The sequence below is a fragment of the Platalea leucorodia genome, assembly GCF_965183815.1.
Source record: "Platalea leucorodia genome assembly, chromosome: 12".
Classification (NCBI taxonomy): Eukaryota; Metazoa; Chordata; class Aves; order Pelecaniformes; family Threskiornithidae; genus Platalea; species Platalea leucorodia.
The window spans coordinates 17,036,382-17,057,451 of record NC_138834.1 but is presented as its reverse complement, the minus strand read 5'-3'; the positions used below and the strand labels follow the sequence as shown (position 1 = coordinate 17,057,451).

The following is a 21,070-nucleotide window of genomic DNA, read 5'->3' as shown; positions in this document are numbered from 1 at the left end:
TCACACAGATTGATTAGGTCCTGTGGGTTTCTTGAAAATGCTCTGTCTGAGGCAACGGCTGCAGTGTGAGTTAACGTAATAGTAGGCAGCAGAGAATCCAAACAGGAAAGCTGCGTTCGAAGTGCCTCAGTCATGAGAAAAGCGTCGGTGGAAGCTCAGGATGGGCCGCAAGGTACGCGTTGCCGTACTGCACAAGCGTGAGTCTTCCTCGCGCTCTGTGATAATCCGGCTGGTTTGGGTTTTTATGTTGTATTAGGAGGAAGAACCCGCGCAGCGCACGCAGTAAAGCAAGCTGGCGGCGAGGAGGAGGAGGGCTGTGAGCTCCTTGGCGGTGGGTCCAAACCTGCTTGCAGGCAGACTTAACTCTCACCGAGCCGGGCGCCGGCAGTAGCTCCCTGCAGAAGCCTAAACCAGTAACTGCGGTGTCAGGGGTGGCAAACCCCGTGACCTCGTTATGGATAACCATCTAATCTCTGCTCAGAAGGAGTGCTTGCTCTCAAATACGATCTCGAGTTCCTCCTGCACGCTCCCCAGCACTCTTCTTAGCAGAATTTAAATATTTCTGTTGAATTTACATTATATTGTTGTTTGTATCTACATTTGGTTGGCAGGCATAGATGAGGTTGTAAAGTGCCAGTCATTTAAAAACGGTTTTGCCATCGCAAAAGCGAAGATTGTGTTTTTAAGAATGGTACCTACTACGTGCGTGTTCGTGATCGCTAGGTTAGAGAGGAGAAGAAATCTAAGTCATTTATGCCTAAGTAGATGAAATCAAGTATTTTCAGTACAATGCAGTCATTGCACACCTCTCGTCCTCAGCCGAGGTGGAACTTGTCTGTGTAACTGTTCGGATAGCTCAAAGTCATGGGCCGTCCCTTGGTTTCTCAAGGAATTGCAACCAATGAATTTAAATTGTTCGAGTGCCTGATGTTCTTAACAACTTAGAAGCATTTGTCTGCTATAGTAGGGCTAATTTTTAATTTATTTTTCTAAACACATCTATCCAAAATGATGCTAGGCTTTTATATTCACAGCAGGGAGCACTGTGAGGTTTAAATATCCCTTTAATCACTAAGGATGTAATAAAAACAAGAAGAGTTCTTTGAGCTGCAGAGTGTTACCCAGGGAAAAATCTACGCTGGAGCTTACAAATGTGAGCCGAAGAGACAAACTGGGCAATAAAATCCGCAACTACGGACCAAACCGGCTGAAAGTTGGTCTGTAGCTGCCCATCAGGGGCTGAGAGTTGGAGGGGGGAAAAGGCCATTCAGCACCTCTGGAGCCATAAGCGCCAGGTCATAAACATTTCACAATCCGCTGGGTCGGGGGAGGGCGGGAGCCCTGGGTCTGTGATCCTGCCGGGGTCGGTACCCCGGCCCGCGGCTGCCGCACGCAACGGGGATGAGGAATTCGCCGATACGAGAAGGATGGAGCAAAAAGCCTGGACAGACCAGGGATGGCGGGAAGAGGTGGCAGCTGCCATTGCTTGTGTCGGGTCACGGGCGCGTAGGGCAGCCCCGGCCCACGGCAGGCTTGAGGAGTCCATGGACTCCGACAGGTGCTTTTTTTTCTATTATTGGTGCTGTCAAAGGATTCTTACCTGAGTATCGCTACTGTGGACATCGGTATCATTTGGCTACGGGGGGATGAACAAGTTGGGCGAGAAAAAGTACAGCTCAGAGTTTATCAAGGTCTTGCTGCCTAAAACGAATGTGTATTTCCAGCTCTTTGTTACTGACTTCAAACTTCCCTACAGATTAGGAATGTCCCATCATAATGCTCTAAGTCAGCTTTCAAAAACTGCCTTGCGGGATGTGCTGCGTGAATCTGTCTTGGCGTTCTTTTTTTTTTGCGGGAGACCCTATAAATCGCTCAGCTCGGACGCTACAGGTTGGTTAGGCATCCTGCGGGTTCGGTTCCCTTCTCCCTGTCAGATGTACGCGCAGTTGTATGTATCCTATGGCTATATAATTTGTTATAGTTCTTTTTTAAAGAAATGATAAATAATACTGTAAAAGGGGAAAAAAAAAAGGTGGTAATAAAGTCTTAGTAAAACAAAACATGATTTATTGTAAAATGCTCTGAATCAAAATCAACTGTGTGTGGTTTAATGGTTCTCTTTCCTCTTGCTTTCTGGTAATGTTAACAATCTTCCTCAAAAAGTTCCTTAGGGTCAGTAGTGATTTTGGAGGAGCTGAGCTCTGCCCAGCTCTGTGGAGCTCACAACAGTTTTTATTTTTATATTGCAAAACCTTTAAATCTTAACAAGTTTCATTTGCTCTTTGAAGACAGTTCCTTTGATCGGGAAGGATACTGCTTATCGATTTCCCGGTTTGATTAGAACATCGCTGTGATGAACAGTGGATGGGAACTTCCTTACGACGCTGACAGACTGAGTCTGTGTGGGCAAACCAAAGTGACTTGCAAACTGACCTGCATGATTGCAGTCTGGCTTTTTATCTCTTGGTTTATCTGTTGTTGGCTTGCGCACCAACAAAACTGATCTGTTGTGGACACCAAGGTAGTGTGACAGCGTATCTGCAATCTCGAAAGTCCAAATAGTTGAGATAGAGGCTTCTGGGTTCGGGCTGCTGCTTTTTCCTGGAAAAGTCAGCTTGTTAAGGGAGATGGCTGCAGCAGCCGCCGGGCGTCCCTTCAGCGAGTCCGTTCTGCGCGGGTTCTTTGCTGGTCTCGATTCGTGGTGAAGTGAACTGCCAGCAATTTTTAAGCTCTGCATAATGCTTCTCTTTGCGTGCGAGTGCGTGCGCATGTGTATCAATATGGAAGTATTTATGTATGGACGTTAAGCCAGAGGTGTTGGCTGCCTGCTTCCAAGGCCGGCCCTGCCTGGTGCCCTGGCAGGGTGCGGGCATGGTGAGCCTGCTGCTGGCTGGCCCTTTCCTGCGCCTTGCTGCTGCGAGTCCTTTCAGTATGTACTTTTTGTGGATTTGAGCGGGACGGTGCTGAGCTGTGTCTGGGGAACACAATGGTTTGACAGGAAAACAGTGGACCTAACATCAGGAGTCTGCGAAAACTTGAAAGGGCTCTAGACAGAAATATTTTGCATTTGACTCTGGACTGTAGCCTTTGAGGCCAAACGCAGCCTGCAGTGTTAAGTGGCTGCTAAGTGGTTCCCTTCTTGTCTCAATGCTAACTAACTGCTGGGAGAGGGGCGCATATTCCAGGGGCTGGGGAGGGCGGATATGAGACGGGAGAGCATCCTCGTCTCTTCAGTTCAGGAGCACAGCGCTGGGGGCAGGTACCTCAATCCACAAACCTGCCGGAGGAGAAGCCTTGTGTTAAACTTGTAATGTACAACTTTCCCTTTAGGTGAGCCGGTTTCAGCGTTGCCTTCCAGAACAGATCCCGCCGCTGCTCAAGCACCAGCCGCTCCAGGGTGGGCGCAGGGCCGGCCCCGCAGCACGCTGCGCCTGCCTCCCGCGCGCCTGCTGGGAGTTAGCGCCGAGCTGCTACCAACAGGCCCTCTCCAACCAACTGGTCTGCTTTGCCAAATGTGATGTTTGCTTTCTGGGAGCGCAGGGAAGATGTGGGGGTGATACAGTTTGGGGCTCAGCATGGGGCTTTCAGCCCTACAGAGGTCTGCCTTCTGCGGGGGCCCTTGCACGGGTCCCAGGGTAGGAACGTCTGCGTGGCACTGTACGTGTAACACGCCCGGAGACACCGGACAGCTTTTCCAGCTGTAAAAAGGGGAGAAAAAGGTGCCATTTCCCACCATCAGAAGAAAATGCCATGTTACGTGAGCTGCTGTAAGGAATTGGCTAGGAACTGTTCCTTACGCTGCCACACGATAGGAAATGATACGTACTGCTTCTTCAGAGGATCTCAAAGCACTTTGCAAGCTTTCGCCATTCCTGTAGCCAGCCACAGAGACCTGCTGATAAAGCTGCCCAAATTCAGCCTGTGCCCATGCCGCCGGAGCTCAGCCGCTCCGTCCCGACCGACCCTGCTCCGTGCGCTCGGTTGGCTCCCTGCCCTCGGAGGAGTTGCGCTTGTATTCCCTTTTTTTCTGTATGAGATGTCAGTCACTAACACGGACAAGGAGTCCCCTGCTTTGAGGCTGGCACAGCCGTAGGAGCAATAGTTTGGTCAGGCTTTTTCCTGGAAAAACACGGCTTTTCCCCGTGGCCCCGTTTGCTCCGCAGCGAGCTGAGCCTCTGTTTAAGGGGCAGGTTCACAAATTCTGAAGCTGTCTGGAGAGTCTGAGGCTGCTTCATGTTTTTAATTAAGTACGAAAATAAGTAGCCATCAGTGTAGGGCTATCTATTTATTTTATTTTGGGTCCTGTTAATGACACGCTGCCTTTCCACGTTTTCAGTATTCACCCTGTGCAGACGGCAGAGTATCCTTCATAAAGAGTTGCCAAGACTCTCTGGACTGTGGCCTGCGTGTGCCAGGTGGGAATCTGCTAAATGAGTCACCTTTAAATGGCAGTAAGGCTATCTCCATGTTTCGGAGGGGAGCATCTCTTAAATGCAGTTTGCACTTCTCCACGTTATTTTTTTCTTGCTTGTGCAAACTCAGGCAGACAACACTGCTTCACTTAAGCCCGGTTTTATTGAAGCTGGTACGATAGCGCTCTCACAATCGTGTGCAGAGAGGGAAGTCTGCAGGGGCTGGATGGCTGGCTGCTGCACCCGAGCGCTGATACAGATGAGCACCGATCTGGGACCAGCTCTTTCAAAAGATCGTTATTACCAATCTGGATTTCTGTTGCATTTCAGCAGCCTCCTGGACAGTAACTTCACGCCTCGCACTGGGGCTTGCTCTCGGGCAGAGCGCTGCCCTGGAAGTTCTGCCTGGCCGGAGGCGGTGCAGCCGCTGGCGGGCTCGGACCCCGCTGGTGGGCTCGGACCCCGCTGGCGGGCTCGGACCCCGCTGGCCGGAGCCCCCCGCTAGCCGACCCGCCTGCTCTGCTCCCCCCCAGCCCGAGCGCCCCAGACACCAGCCGGAGCAGGCAAGGTGATGGCCCATCTCCGAGAGCTCCCAGTTTAGGAGGCGGGAATGGGGGAGGTATGTGTGCAGACCAGTTCCCTGCAAGGCCCTGTTGAGAGTTAAGGGTTAACGGGAGAAGTGCCAGAAAACATTTGCCTTACTACAAAACCCAGAGGGGGATGTTTCTTTCTAATCACCTCCTCAAAGAGATGCAAAGCAAAAGCTCTTGGCCTCTGCCTTTGCCAGCGCACATCCCCTCCCTCTGCGCTGCCTTCAGCCTCGCAGGAGGCTGCTGTTAGAGCTGGGCGCTGCCGGGTTGGTACCTGCTGCTGCACATGAGCTGGGAGCAGGGCTGCGTGTCGCTGCCTTACACACGTCCGATCCACTCTCTCCCCCATCCCTTTCGCCCCCCAGCCTCCAATTTGCCGGTGAATTGTTAGACACCAGCACATTCCCCTCTGCCTTCCCAGCAAACTGCCTGAGGGTGCTGCGTGGACAGACAGACGAGAGGGTAAGGTGCTAAATTCCCCCTTGGCTAGTGATGAATTCACAGGGATCGCTCCTGTTAGCCACGCTTTCCAGCAATAGTAACAAATTCACTTTTTTTTTTCACTTTTAAAACCTTTCCAGTGCAACGAGAATGGCTGGGAGAAAGCTAGTTGTTACCTAGTCATGGGTAATTAATGACTCCACCTTCCCCATCAATCAGCTGGGAAAAGCCAAAAGGATTTCAGCACTGGTAGCAAATGTGTGTTCTCTAGGCGCGCTGATGCGCAGCGTGCAAACGAAGTGGCAGCAGGAGGCCGCCCCGTGCCCTGCTCGGGGAGAAGGCAGCCGCGGTCCCCATCCCACGCTCCCGTCGGGCGCGGAGTCTGCAATGCCCGCGCTGCTGCTGCTGTTGTGCAGTTTCATACTGTGTGGGATGCTGATCCATCGCGCTGCTAGCTTGAATCTGACCCAATTCTTGTTCTGTTTTTCCATTTCAGATTCTGATTACGGTTGTCTTCTGCTTTCTACAATTAAAATACTAGCATTAGAAAAGCGGGACATGGAGGGGGCAGTTTTGACGCTGGCTTTCCTTTGGTAGCAGAGCAGAACAGCATTTCTGCATCCCGTTTTGTTTGTGTCTGGTTGTGGCTGTGCAAGTACAGGCAGAGGAGATTCGACCTTGATACCATTTTCAGCTGATCTTTTCTCTTCCGACTTATTTTTCCCCATATGTAATGAATAATCTCCAGCTGACCTACAAGCTGATGTTGCTCCACCACGCGGCAGTCTCCTCCTCAGCGGTACTGAGACGCCCCAGTGCTGGCTGTCCCCAAGTTAGCTGAAGGAGGAGAGCCTGTGGTCTTCTGCGTTATCCAGTAGTTTCAAAGGGATGCCAGGAAGGCTGGATGTGGTCCTTCAAAGGTGTCGGGATCCAATGGATCATCTCCTGCTATAAAATCCTCCTCAGGACTTCTCCAGCTCTCCAACCCCCTTCTTCTAAACGTTCTTCCTTGCCACGCTAAGCATTGGCCCTTCTCTCCCTGCCTGGTGCTGGTGTGCCTCAAATCCAATGTGCCATTGAAACAGAGCCTGTCCCCGCGGCTGGTTCAGCTCCTCCGTCCCCGCGGCTGGTTCAGCTCCTCCGTCCCCGCGGCTGGTTCAGCTCCTCCGTCCCCGCGGCTGGTTCAGCTCCTCCGTCCCCTTTGCGTGTCCCTGCACTGCCTGCTCCAAAGCGCAGTGAGAGCAGAACTAAGGGGCTGCTGTTGGTTACAGAAACTAACTGAATTCAGAGTATGTTTTGCATGTCGGACTGAAAATCAGATGTCCCAATAACATCACTGAGAAAATAAAACCCCGTTTATTTTATTGGGAGCAAAACTAGCCCATGGATCAGCTGCAGGCTTAGAGCAACCCTCTTTGAAATGAAGAGAGCTCCTGAATTTGCTGTGCGGGTTCCAACCCTGGCCCATTGAGACCGATATCCTGCTTTTGACCTCCTCTTTTTGAACATCTTTGACCTTTAAATGTTAGTATAGCAATTTGTGTTCATGAATGCCTAGAACTCCCTTCTTCACCGAGGTGTAGTGGCTGTTTTGTGCCCTGAAGCATGAGACTTGATTGCTGTCTCTTAGCACTTGTAAGCACTTGTAAGTACAAAAGCTAATGGTCACACTTGCAGAATAAACTAATTAAAGGAAAATGCTGAAGGCCTTCAGTTTCTGCTCAGCCTTCCGTAAGAGCCGTGCCTTGAACAAGGCCTGAGACCTGTGTCTGATCCACCATGAGGCTCTGGGATCCCTTGCGCTGGCCCCGGAAGGTGCCAGCCGAAGGAATTTGGTGCCGGTAAAATTATATGCTAGCACGGCTGTGTCATTAAACAATTGCAACTTTGACTCGTGAAGCTCGGCTGAAAAGATGCTGCCTGCAGAGCAGCCTCAGTCCTGAGCTTCAGACCAGATCCGACGCAACGGTGAGGACCCTGCCGTAGAAAAACAGCGCAGCAGGACAATTAACCGCGCAGTTAAGGGCTGTGAACGGAAAGACTGGGTAGGCAAGTAACGTTACCTCATCCAATGTGTTTCTGTTAGTGGAGAAGACATCTGTTGGTGAATGAATGTGTTGCTGCAGCATCCCAGTCGTGAGAGCAAACCTTACCACAGACTGTTAATCGCCCACTGGGGAAGGAGCAGGCTCGATACAGTCCTGATTCTGATACCAGAAATCAAGAGTAAAATGATTCTGTACTCTGGAGATTAAAACTATACCAAATCCTTGCAATAGCCAGAAGGAAATTTTTCCTGCTTGCTGTTTAAGTGATTTTTTTATTTTGTAGGTAAATCTTCAGCTGATGTTTTTGGTCTTGTCTCTATTTGTTTAAAAGTGCGTTAGCAGTAAATCAAGGTGCATTTCCCCTGTAGGGTTTCCTGTATGTCAAAGCCATGTTAATTCTCTTTGATTTTCTTCCCCTAGCCCCAGCCATTGCTGCAGATCCTTCCTCTCTTTGTCCCTTTGGACATCAAAGGATCGCAAGGGGACAGCCCTGGCGAGAAGCTCCTCCCTGCTCATTAGCCTCCATAAAACAGGAGCTCACCTTGGCTAGCTGCGCCTGGAGTCCCTGGCCACTCTTGACACTGGATCTCGGAGGGAAGGGCTTTTGCTTGTTTCAGGAGATCAGACCTGCTTTTGAGCTGGACTACTGTGGCTCCCCTTGCAAGAGCTCTTGCGGTGCCCTCAGCCGTGCAGCCTCCTAGACTCCACAGTACATGGAAAAATGCAAGCTTTACCAGGTAGGTAAAGGACTCCCTCCTTGTCCTTATTGCGCGGAAAGATCCCAGACTTATGCCAAGAGCCTACAATCATTTTAGAAAGAGAGCAAGTGCTCCTGAAGGGTTACCAGCATTTCTAGTAGTGTGTGTGTGGCTAGAGAGGATTTCTAGAATGGTTTGGGTTTGGGTTTGGTTTTTTTTTTTTTTGGTAGCAATAGATGAGAAATTGTGGGTTTGAGTGTTCTTTGTGAGCCTTGGAAGATCTTTTGTCAGGTAGCAAAGGTTTATTCACAATTGTGCCCACAACTCCCTTATCTGTATCACCTTGTGCAAGGTGGTGGTCATTCCCTGAAGGCTAGAGGGGTTCTTCGTATATTGTCTGCAAAGTACCCCGAGTTCCTTCAGGCTGAAGGCCACAGAAGGTTTGGGAGTATTTGTTATCATCTTGCTAATAATAGTTCTGATACAAACTATTTGGTTTTTCTTCTGTTTTTTTCTCTGCCCTTTGAAAGTCTAAACTCCAAGCAGGCATACCCCACCTCTACCAGGTTCATGCCCAAACACAGGATTTTTGTGATTTCCGTAGGGTTTTATTTACGTTTTGCCTCATCAGTCCGTCTCATAGCGTGTTGTTAACCTCCTCTGCGCGGGGCATGATCAGGTTGGGCCCGATGACAGATGTGCGTTGGGAAACTGAGGGCCAGTCCGGGTGCTGCGTGGCAGTAGCTGAAACCCAAATTTGGTCTTGGGCGTTCGTCTGCATGGGAAGGAAACGGCTCTGTACCTCGCTGAGGTGTACGCAGTTCACGCAGGCGTTGGAGGTGGCTGCGGACTCTCAGCTTCCTTCCTCTACCTCTGCAACGTGGTGTTTCATTCATAAGCAAAATACATGTGCAACGACTCAGTTTCTGCCTTCGCTGTTATTTTGGGTTTTTATAAAGCGGTCCATACTGTGTTGGTCTAATTCATACTGATTTCTGCCACTTCAAGAGAATTTTGACTTGAAAAGCGAAAGAGCAACAACGAAAAGATCACAGACTGTACTACGGTATTTTATCGTGTTAAAGATTCCAGCTGTTGCAGAAGTCGCCTCGTTTTCTTACTGAATTGTTTCTGGTGTCTGACCCCACACAGCAGAAATATTCCAGGTGATGGCTGAGTGCATTTGAGAGGAGAAGCCATTGCATTTGTAGAAACACCATACTTTCATTACTGCCAAAAAGCTTTCTGGTTCTGAGAAATGAGGTTCCCTCCAGAGGGTCGAGGTGTTTCTACTGACATTTATAAGATCAGAGACCATGGGGTTTTTTTTGATTGTTGGCAAGATTAATTTCTCAGATAGCTTTATATCTTGATATGCATTTCTTCCCTGTGGACACTGGCTGGCTGTTAGTGTTGGACTTCTTCACTGGGAAGTTAACAGCAATGAATGTGATAATAACTGATTCTAGTGAAGGTAAGAAGCATACCTTTTAGCTTGGCATTTTCCCAGTATTGCAAACCCTACCCCATACTTCGTGGGAAGTCTGCAACAGATTTTCTAACATCGTAACGTTGTCTCAGTAACTGACGATTAATTGAGGGACGGCTTTAGGCGTGTGGGTTATACACTGGCATCTTCTGTCCAAAGATCTTACCCCCCCAAGCGTTACTGCATTGGCTCTCATTTCTCTTTCTCTCCATCTCCAAGGTAGGAAAAGGATACGTACAGCCTATTCTAGGTACAGAAACTGAAGAACAAACTGCTCTTATTTATATAAGGACTTCAATCTATTTCATGCTTGATTTTAAAGATCTCTTAATTTTCAGTGCCTTTATCATAGCAGCTGTCTTCCCTTTCAACCTAATCTTGGCCTAAGGAGTATGTTTTAAAATGTGCCACATGCGGTGTTACCACCACAATGATAATAATAATGAATACTTTTAAAATAGCTTAGAACTAAAATTCTTGGAAAATGTTTAAATCTCTTTCAAATAATACTTAAAATAAAAAATAAGTTGCATAGAAGAGGGAACACCAGAAGTACAGATCTAACATGTTCAGTTCAGTGCTTGGACACCCTGCCACAAACCTCTTCGTGCTGCAGTGCATCTTTGTGGGGAGATGTCTGCGTGAGTCCTGGCATTAGTTACACAGGCGCAGACTAGGAGTGAATTTGAAGCCCTCGCACGCCAGCCTTTGGCTCTGCAAAGGAAATCCAAAGTGGATCCTGCAAAGGGATCCGCCGCTGCAGAACCCCGCTGAGGCCGGCTGCCCGTGGCTGTAGCCAGCGGGGCGGCTCCGTTAGCCAGCTCACGCCGTGGCTGGGTCCGGGTCCCACACAAACTGTTGGTGTCCTGCTTCTCAGCCTCAGGCAGCGCACACAAAACCTGCAGGGTGAAAGACATCATTAACTACGTTTTTAAATCTTTGCCGCAATGTTTATTGTATGCGCAGCTCTTTTCCCCTGTCTCTGGTAGCATCTTGCTCATACAGGTGCGTTGTGGACTCTTTTTCGTGAAAACCAGGTCATAACATCTGCCTTTGCTTTTTAATGCAGTATTGAACGCCTTTCACTTAAGTTCCTCTTGATTTCATTGGAAGCCTCCCCTCAGTAAGGACTCCCGAGATCTGCCTCGTTGTAGTCTCATTTAATGGCATTGGAATTTGCTTACAAAAATGTTAATTGTAAAATTCATTTGGGGAAGGAGCGAGCATCTGTCTAGCTAATCAAAATCTGTTTGCACGTATTTGTGACTGGATGACTCCTGTGGGAAATCAGCCCAATTTTATTGTAACTCCTTTTGATACATGTGCTGCACTGAGCTACCGAATGCAGCGTCTCATGGCAGCTTTCATGTCTTTGCAGGAGGATATGGGGGAAGCTTTAGTAAGAAGATGTTAACAGGCTAATCTTAGCGAGCAAACTAGGTGTCACTTCTTAGCCAGTTCATTAATGTTGGATCAAAGCAGAAAAAAGGGTAGAGGATATTTTTTGAAAATGCCTAAAGACCTTTACAAACTGACAAAATTACTTTTAAATGCCTTTTACTTCCTAATAGTGTGGGAAGAACCCCCGAGACTCGTGTTGGGTTGTTTTTGTGGAAAGATGTTGCTTTCTGGAAAAAGCGAATTTCTGTGGAAATAGTTGTCTACTTTTCATGCTTATTCTTTGGAAGACGTTACTCAGGAAAGCTGTAACAAGGTGAAAATTCCCTTATTTCTGATACGCTCTGAATAAGATTTGATCAGGCTGAGAGGCAGAAATATCTCCCTTTTAAAGGAATAGCGGTGCGTGGCTGGATAACCATCGCCCGCAGCAGGGGCCGGCTGGCCCCGAACCGAGGGCAGCGCTGCTGCGGTGAGTGCCCCCGCGCCGAGCGGGCTTAGCAACACCTCGTTCGGACGCAGGGCGGTGTTAGTAAAGCCCGACGGGTATGAAATCAGCCCACCAGTAGCTATACCGGGTCAAGTTTTGACCTAAAATGGAACTGTTTATTTTTTTGCCTGGGCTTTTCAGTACGGCAGCAGCAACCTTGCGTGTGTTGCAATATAGTTAAGAGCTCCTACAGGAGGTTTTTAATCCAAAGAGCGTTACAGAGGAGGTGGGTACCACCAACACCAAAGACGGTTTCTCCTGTAGTTCCCCCTTCTCTTCCACAGGACCGTAGTTAGTCCTCTGCCTGTAGCAGAAAGTGCAGGCATATTGCAGGCAGCTCTGATGGGCCGTGGTGCGTTACTGACGAGGCGCCTTCCACTGCCGTCACAGGCTCCTCGGTGGTCTCCATCTCCAAGTCCAGTTCAGACCAGTCGTCCTCTTCTCAGGATATTCCGTGGTCTGGCTCTGTCGCCTCCCGGTCTTGCCTTCACTTACGTTTGGCTCTCCTGTCTGTTCCTGCTTTGTCCTCTGGAGAGATTTTTCACCTCTGCTACCACCTATCTGTCGTTTTCTCCCATTACCCACTGGTGCACTTAAAATCTTTCCAATCCTTTCAGCTTTCATTTTCTTCTCTTGGTGAAGTGTTTTGTGTAACCCTGATCATACCAGAACAGGAATAAAAGCGGATTGTGGCTACCTGCCAGTCTGAGTCTTGGAATAAAGGAAATCAGGTTGAGCTTTTACAACACACAGATCTTTGCAAAAGAACTTATCGACTAAAAACAAACCTGTTGGAAAAGCCTTTATGCCTTCTGAGCCTAGTAAGTAACAAAAAACCTTTGAAGAAAAAGAATGGATTTTCTTTAAGAGGTTTGTTGTGGCGCAGACTCCCTAGTTCTTGGCAGCACCTGGGCCTTCCTGGGTGAAGTCAGGGCACCCAGCTCCCGGAGCTGAGCCAGCGCTGCGCAGGGTGGCTCGGGGCCGAGACGAACCGAGGCCAGGCGGGGGAGCGAACGGCCAGGTGTCGGACCCCATCTGTTACAGCAGCGTGTGAAATTCAGTAGCTCCCTGTACTGGAGGGAGCCGGCACCGGGGGCTGCGGGGAGGGCCGGCGTGGGTGCTGGGTCTCGGGGCGCTGTCTCTGCGCAGGAGAGGCTGCTTCACGCCGGCTCCCTCCTGCCTGTCCGCAGTTACTGTTTTCTCTCTCCCGGTAGACGTGAAAGCGCCGTGTGAGGCACTGCCTTCCCCCAGCCTGGAGCCCTACCCGCAGAGCTCCATTGTGGTCACCCTCGAGGACATGGGTCTCTGGATGAAGTTTCATCAGATAGGAACTGAGATGATCATCACCAAATCCGGCAGGTGAGGGGAGCGGGACAGCTGCCCGCACGACACCCCTCCAAGCTGTTAACAAAATCTCCGAGCGCTCGTTTTTTGAATGGTGGCCCTTAAGCTAATTTTGTAGCCAGTTATGCACATCTGCCTGCCCCGGCAGAAGAATTGCACTTGCAGGGTGTCATAGAAGTCCCAAAAGGTCACTGTGGGGCTGATGTGCTGAGAAAACTTCTGTGCTCTTATCTCAGCGCTTAACGCTGACGTTCTGCTGCCGCTGTGAGGGTGCTCTGGAAGGGCCCTGGGCTTCCTTTGCCTCGGTCGCGGGCGGCGGCAGCTGAGCAGTACATGCCTGGTTTTGAGTCTGCGCTTGCAGACAAGAACATGGCGTAGAATAGTAACGATCTGCGGACGCAGACTACTCTAAAGTTTAAATGAGTCATGCATTGTGGAGCTTGCAGTGAAAGAATATGAAATTGTGAAATTGTAATGCATTATGTCAAAGCTGCTGTGAGCTGAAATAATCCCTTTGGGTAGGGAGGTAGGTGTCAAAGCTTTTTTGCAGAGTCAGAAGATGAAAGCGGTGGCAGGGAGTACTGGAACAGAAAGCTAGATGTGCTCTTAGATGAGAGCACGTTTTCTGCCCACACTAGAAAATGCTCTAATCTGTCCTCCAGGTCTGTGATAGCTGCAGACGGCTAGGAACTAGGTGCAAATTCCAAATTTTTAAGTTTCTCACTATTGTGTTACAAGAATCAGAAGAACAAAAGCAGTAACGATGCCAGGCCGTCAGTGACTGCTGCCCTGTTAGTGCCTGTTCCACCCCAGCCCACAGGATTAGACGAATGCACCAGTAAAATGGTAAAAACGCTCAGTGGCTGGCCTGTAGAAATACTGCTACCACAGCTTTGCGCAATAGTGAGCAAACATGACCTGCTGCTTGGCCATTAGGCAGTATCCACTTTACAGAGAAATCCTTACACTGCGTATTTCATTTCTCCTTCAGACGAATGTTTCCACAATGCAAAATCAAAGTCTCCGGCTTAATCCCATATGCCAAGTACCTCATGCTGGTAGATTTTGTGCCAATGGACAACTTCAGGTACAAGGTAAGTACTTTAAATAATAGAAGTGATGCTGTCCTTCCATCTTCATTTGAAATAGATTAATCTTTGTGCTTCACTGGCCAGGCTGATGAATAAATTGTCTTTGAACAAAGTTCAGAAGTGACTGGTGGATTTTATGCCTCTCTGGAGTTATTTGTCAGTTTTGCCTGGGGAGCAGGTGGAAAGGCAACTAATTCTCATTGTAAGCGGTACAGTTTTAATCACGATTAACGTCAGACTTCTCTGACAGCCGTTGGGAGAAAGGGAGGAAAAATGAGGCCTAAACTTGGAGCTGTTTTGGTAATGTGATCATGGCTTATGAGAGACAATCTGCTGCTCGTCGGGACTGTGCTTCAGAGGAGTCCACTAAATCAACGATGAAGCAAAGTTGCTGGGGTTTTGCTATATTGAAAGTAACGTTTTTTAAGCGCTAGATTTCCGTCTTTCCCTTCACAGTGGAATAAAGATCAGTGGGAAGTTGCTGGAAAAGCAGAGCCCCAGCTCCCTTGTCGCACCTACGTCCACCCAGACTCCCCAGCTCCCGGCAGCCACTGGATGAAAGAACCCGTCTCCTTCCAAAAACTGAAGCTCACCAACAACACTCTGGATCAACACGGGCACGTAGGTTGTAGCTGGCCTTTGTGCTGTGCTCTCTTGGAATTCATTGCAGATGGATGTAAGGGAAATAAGTGAGATTTGTGAGAAATTAGATCATGTGGAAATGAAAACATATCCCAGTGCCCTCTCTTCCTTCCTCAGCCCAGCCCTCGTGCTCTCTTAGCTGCCTGTGAGGGAAGGCTTTAGCCTGCGCTGTCACTGTGGAGGCATGGTGGAGACACCAGTCCCGGGCAGGCGTCCCTGGTTCGAAGTGGATGTCCTGGGAGCCTCCGCAGGAGACTGCACGGTGCGTTGGCAGTGGTTGCACACAGAAACTTTCTCCTTTGTCTCTGTGCCAGATCATCCTCCACTCCATGCACCGTTACAAGCCTCGCTTCCACATCGTGCAGGCAGATGACCTCTTCAGCGTCCGCTGGAGCATCTTTCAAGTCTTCAGCTTCCCTGAGACTGTCTTCACTTCTGTTACTGCCTACCAGAATGAGCAGGTACAGTGTGCAAGCCCTGCCCTTGGACACGGTGCTAAATACTCTGTCTTTAGAAACCTTGTAGAGGAAGGTGTCTCCTCCCAAGCTGGTCACCCAGGGCGCCTGTGATGGGCAGTGGGGAAAAAAATAGGCACATTATGGTTCCTATGGAAAATATCTACTCCGGGCTGAGGTGAATCATGCACCTTAATTGTATTAAGTGCACTGTCAGTGATTAACAGAACCCTAAATGCAGTAGAAAGTATGGGCAAAAGTCTGGATCCAGATACTGACCCTGTATATTTCTCTGGTCGGATGAATCCCACCCAAATTCCCGCTGGCCCTGGCAAAGTCACTTCTCTCTGTCAGTTCCTAATCAATAACGGGAGCTGATGGGCGAGCTCAGGTACGGTGGCAAGGGCATGCCCGAAACCCTCAGACAAGCTGTTGTGATAAATATTGAGGTGAAGGTCTTGAAATGGTGAAGAACCCAGCCCCAGTCACCACGATACTGAATCTTGTTCCTTTTATTTTAAGATTACAAAGCTCAAGATTGACAACAATCCATTTGCTAAAGGTTTCCGCGAGCATGGGAAGAACACTCGAAGGTAAACTGTCTTTTCATCTTAATTTTTTTATAACTGGAATTCACGTGTGAATTTTGCCCAAGGCCATTGAGCAGAACTGTAGCAGCCAGCCCTGCAGAGCCTGCTGCGTTGTGCACTCTGCATTGGCCTGTACCTGGGCACGGCGTCCCCCTGTGCAGCCTCCTCCCCAGAGGCTTGGGGAGTGGGAGGCGATACAGGATTTCCTCCAGAAATGCGGGAGGTGTGACAAATTGAGACCTGCATCCGCTTGCAAGTTGGAGCTAGACTGGAGTCTGACACGTGAACAGCAGTGATAACAGGAGTCCACAGGAGATCATTGTGTCTCTTCGAGATCAGCTTGATTCTGACTTCGTAGTCTCCCTCATCTCCTTTCCCTGTGTGTGGAAAAGTGTCTCTTCCAACAGGAGATGTTGTCTGCAAGAGGAAGATGGATACCAATACCCGCGAGATCTTCTGTCTGGTCTGAGGGCAGCCACTGGATAAGATGAGGAAAAAAAAGCTTAAATGCAACCATAGACTGGCAACAGAGACGGAAAAAATGTTTTTTTCCAAGCAGAAAATGTGATGAAAATATCTGAGATTTTGTTTTGTGTTCTTTTATGCCTGAAAAAAAATCTAATTTCCTGATGAAAAAGGCCAAAGCTGACTCTTTTTTACTTAAACTTTGAAAATGTCATAGATTTTCTTTCTCCTCCTAATAGGATCATTTCTGACTAACCTTAAACTCGTTTTCCATTTAGGAAGAAAGCTGCTTTCAAGCAAAAGACCCACGCTACTGTACATGTACCTGTGTGTATAGTATGTATATCCAGCATCGCACTACGCTTACAAACTCGGTGCCAAAACCTCCAGTGCTGAGTTTCCACGTTGATTGTGCCTTTTGTGCAAACGTGAAGCGGGCAGCCCCTTCATGGGCCTGTCCCCCGTACCCTGCGGGGCGAGGGCCCTCGCTGGAAGCGTGCGCTGGCGGCAGGCGGCACGGCTAACCCTGTAATTCGGCTATGGCAAGGGAATTCCCAAGGGCCCATCGGGGTGCTTTGCTAGGAGAGGTTTAAGTCACAGAATGTCAGAGAGGTTCAAACCATCCTTTTGTCTTCCAGGGCTTGTCCAGCATCCCTTGCATATTCATCTAGGCAGAAAGCTCACATACAAGCTACCCCCGTGTCTTCTTTCTTTCCCAGGGAAGGACGCGCCAAGTGCCAGAAGCCTAGCCCAGCCAAGGGCCAGAAGAGGAAGCTGCCCGAGGAAAAGGAGTCCGGTGCTGAGGAACGTGGTAATATCGATCATGACAAGCCCAGAGAATGATTTCCAAACAGTGCCCAGGCCGCGGGAAGGAAAAGGAAGAGCGACGTAGCTCTGCTGTCTCCTGCCGGGGAGCGTGGCCTGGGGGAGCCCATAGGGTGCTGTCTCTGATGGCTTTGGGTCTCTGCCTCTGTCTGGCAGTGATCCACAGGAGCCTGCTCGCAAGTCGCTTGTCATTGCTGACTATTCATCAGCTCTCCCACCAGCCGCCCAGCCTAGCCACGCTTTGTGACCGCGTATGAGCGTGGGCTGTGCTTTCATAATGTTTTTTCATCAATAGCGATACGAGCTTGCAGTATCACCCGTTCCTTACTTCTTGGTTCTCATCGGTGCAGTTGTGCCAGCAGTGCTGTTTGTCCAGCTAGGCTGTGGTGCAGATGGGGGAACTGATACCATTAAAAAAAAAAAAAAATCTTTACTCTTTCTGTTAGGTTGTTTTTAAGCGTGATCATTCCTTGCTCCAGTTCATGGTGCTGCTTGCAGTACTACAACTAAGGAGAGGACAGGGCAGGACCGAACACCGCAGTGTGTAAGGGCAGACAAAAGCTGCAAAGGGCGCGTCCCTTAAGGCAGTAGGGCTATGGAAGAGGTGTTAGCGTGTTTCCTTCCACCATCCTGCGCTTAATCCAGCTGCCAAGAGACCGCTGTGAGCTCTGGGTCTCCCTTCCCCTTCTCACTTTTTTCCATTCTTTCTTTTCCCCACTGTGAGTCAGATTTTGAGAAAGATGAGACTGCAGATGTGAAGGAAGAGAGTAACCCCATCGTGGTCAGCAGCGGGTACCCCTTCTGGGTCTCGGAGCAGAACGGCAGCCATGCCTTTCCTGCAGCGTCGCCGGTGCCAGCCGACCAGAGGGAGGGCCTGGCCAGAGAGCAGCAAGTGCCTACGCCGTCCTACCAGACCTATCGGTGAGTCCCGCCCCGGTGCTCCCGTCCAAAGGCACCCTTTACTGATGGGATTCCTCCTCCTCTACTGGGTATTTCCCAAGAAAAACAGCTAGTGGGAGTGAGGAAGGATGCCTTTCTGTTGGACAGCATGCCTGGGTGATAGGTGCTAGATTAGCATGGAAATACCTCCACAACAAAGCCTTTCTGCGTTACTTCAAACCCACTGATTCTGGGTTTATTTCCCTGTCCTGAAATGCTCTCCCAGCCAGCTCTGTGTACCGCAGAACTTGCCTGTCCTTTGAAGGAAGCGTGTTGAAGGAGTGGCAGAACTCCAGTGATTTTTTTTTTTCTCCCTTCTTCTTATCATTGCAAATTCAGGCATGAGTTATAGTGAGCCCAGACTAGGACTAACCCAGAACTAGAGTGGTCTGGGTTTACCTTCTCTGGCATTTAATTTTTCTGTGTGAGTGACAGCGACGCTTGGACTAAAATCCACACCAAGAGTACGGTGAAGCAGTAGGCAAGGGGACGAGGGCATGCTAAGAGCTTGCCCTGCCTCTCCCCAGGGGAGCTGTGTGGGCTTTCGGTGGTTTCCCACCGCGGTAGGTTTCACTCGCTCTTCTCTCCGCCCTCGGGGCTCAGGTTCCACGAAGCCGGGGACAGCCAGCAGCTTCCCGCCCGCGATGCCGCAGCCTTGAACGATTTCCGGGCCAGGTGCCACCCCTTGGATCTCGCCGCGGTGCCCGAGCATGACTCCAAACAGCTCCCAGAGGGCTTCGCCAACCTGCCTCCGCTGCCCCCGCCTCTGCCTCCTCCCCAGGACTACACAGGAGTGGTGAACATGGCCCTAGACTCTGTCGGGAAACCGGCGGCCCGCGCGCCCGTGTACAGTCCCTACGGCACGGAGCAAGGCCTCGGCCAGTGGATGGTGCCTTCCCACAGCCAGTACAGGGCGATGAGCTACTCGGCCTTCTCCACAGAGTACAACGCGCAGGGCGCTCCAGGACATGCCCACGGGACCATGGCAGAGTGGAGCCAGTACCCTCTGTTCCCATATGCCTGCTGGTGAACGGGGAAGACCCTTCCCGAAGAAAAGACTGAAAGAAAATTGTAAATGAGATAATATTTGCTCTGGAGTGTTGATCTCGAAGCCTACGCTTGGCAAAGAGGCATTGCCGCAGGCGGTAGCGTGGGACACCTTCACTTCCTTCTCTCCTTGCACAACAACGCTATTTCACAAGCAATGGCTAAACTGGTGGCTGTCCCCGCCATCTCAGCGTGAGTCTGGCTGAATCAATGTGCTCTGCGGTGGTTTTTTTCCCAGCAGGAGTAGGAAACCACAGGAGCTACAAGATCAGTATTGGAAGAGCTGCTGAACTCTCAGTCCCAGGCTGTTTGTGTCTCGCATTTGGCAGTTTCCAAAATCCGTTCCTCCCAGGACTTGCGTGCAAGGAGATAGGGGCTGAGGATTTTCAGTAAGCCATCCAGGTGGCCAAGAAGCTGTAGAAAATTATTGCAAAGGCGAGCAAAACAAGCAACCCCGGTGCCCCCTTGAGCAGTTTCCTCACTTAGCATAGTCAAACTGAAGCTCGTGTCTTGCCTTGCGTCCAGCAGCCCGTGAGGGTGAAACACGCAGCAACGCCCGTGTGTCTGGAGCGCAGCGGTGGGTCGCGCAGGCAGGGGCGAATTTGTCCCGGGCAGGAGAAGCGGCGGCAAGGCTGTGTTGTGTCCGCAGGTCCCCTGTGCCCGTCCCTCTGCTGTCACCCCTAGATTCACGGTTAGCGAAACGCGCTCGTCGTTCTGCCGGTGGCGGAGGGAGGTTGTTCACAGAATGGGGGCTGCTCTGGGGGTTCCCAAGGGCCTGTGGCTGTCAGAAACAGGGCCCCGAGCGGCAGTGCTGGCTGCGTCACTCCGACCTCTTCCTTTCGAGGGAAAGGAAATCTGTCACTGTGAACTTCTTCCTTCTTCCACCGCCTGCCGCCCCTGGAGAATATAATTTATAGCTGTGGTTACTGCGCTACGCTCTGAGCAAGCCTGGTCGATAGGCAGCTCTCGCCAGCCTGGCGTTGCTCGTGGGGCACGTGCTTTAGCTCACAGCCGGGGGCCCTGAGCTGCGCGCCGCGCTGCTGGCGGGCTCGGCACCTCCCGGGCCGGCCCGCAGCCTCGTCGTGCCGCTGTTGGCAGTCTGTAGGGATCTGCTTCCACCGTCGGTTAGCAGCGCAGTTTCGCCCCCCTTACCTCTGCGGTCCCATCGTGGGGAGGAGCCGTTCGGCCCGCGCGCTGCCGGCAGAGGATTTCTTTTTATCTTGTGTTAGAAGGGGGAAGCACCCGTTTGCCCAAGTGGCCCTGGCAGCGGGGTCTGCCTTGAGATAGGCTCCTTGCTTCTCCGGGAGGATAGACGTGTTCCTAGGTGTTATTTAGGGAATGTTTTCTTGTAACACTTTAAATAAACTGCTGCGTGGCCTGTAGCCATCAGTAGGCAGCGAGGTGTGTCATTTAGCCGGTAGGCCAGATGGTTTTCTCTGTGTGTGCGCAGGCGTGTGTAGCGAGATGCTGTCTCTGAGCAGACCTGGGCGGGTTTGTGACCACCGGTGCATCAGGACCGGTGTGCAGCTACACCGGGAAAGGCTGTGTGCTGGTCTGTTGGGGTACCAGGTCAGCACTATGCATGTGTGTAGCGTAGAGGTGTTGAGCTGTGTTTATTATTGTTAAAATGACTTTGAAAAGTAGCCCTACAAATTTGTGAAACTCAACTACCGCTTCCTTATTTAAATAGCATGTTGGTAACTGCTTTTGTACCACAATTATGATACGTACAGAGCAGCCAAGTACGTCCCCTCGGCTTCGCAGGATGGGTGTGAGATGTGCAGCGTTTAAATAAAGGTCAGACGCCACCGCAGTATATGTATGTACTACCCCATTAGCCGCTCCTTTGATAGCACCCTGGCCAGTAGCGATTTGTACCTGCTGTGCACGACACGCATGTGGATGCGAGTGACTCACCAAACAGAGATCTGGTTGGGGAAAAAACGCGGAGGAGAGTGTTTTTAGCCCCAGAATAATGTGATTTCCTGCTGCCCAAATGCCGGCTGCGTGAAGACAGGTCAGCTGTAAAAGGCTGTCCTCTGCGGACGAGAAAATTTTCTGTCTCTGAGCATTAGTAGCTGAGGTTACGGCCGCCGTTTGCCGCGC

At 50.3% G+C, this 21,070-nt stretch overlaps 1 protein-coding gene across 1 annotated transcript; it reads left to right on the top strand.

The window, feature by feature from the left end:
• Positions 1-2,871: 2,871 nt before the first annotated feature.
• On the top strand, positions 2,872-19,640 carry LOC309596524 (T-box-containing protein TBX6L; the record flags this gene model as incomplete). The annotated part of the gene is made up of 9 exons (XM_082324825.1): positions 2,872-2,929; positions 12,757-12,925; positions 13,902-14,004; positions 14,458-14,622; positions 14,958-15,104; positions 15,621-15,691; positions 16,873-16,964; positions 17,707-17,899; positions 18,521-19,640. The coding sequence occupies 9 exons, from the start codon at positions 2,872-2,874 to the stop codon at positions 18,945-18,947; spliced, it is 1,425 nt and encodes a 474-aa protein (XP_082180951.1). The 3' UTR covers positions 18,948-19,640.
• Between the last annotated feature and the right edge of the window lie 1,430 nt (positions 19,641-21,070).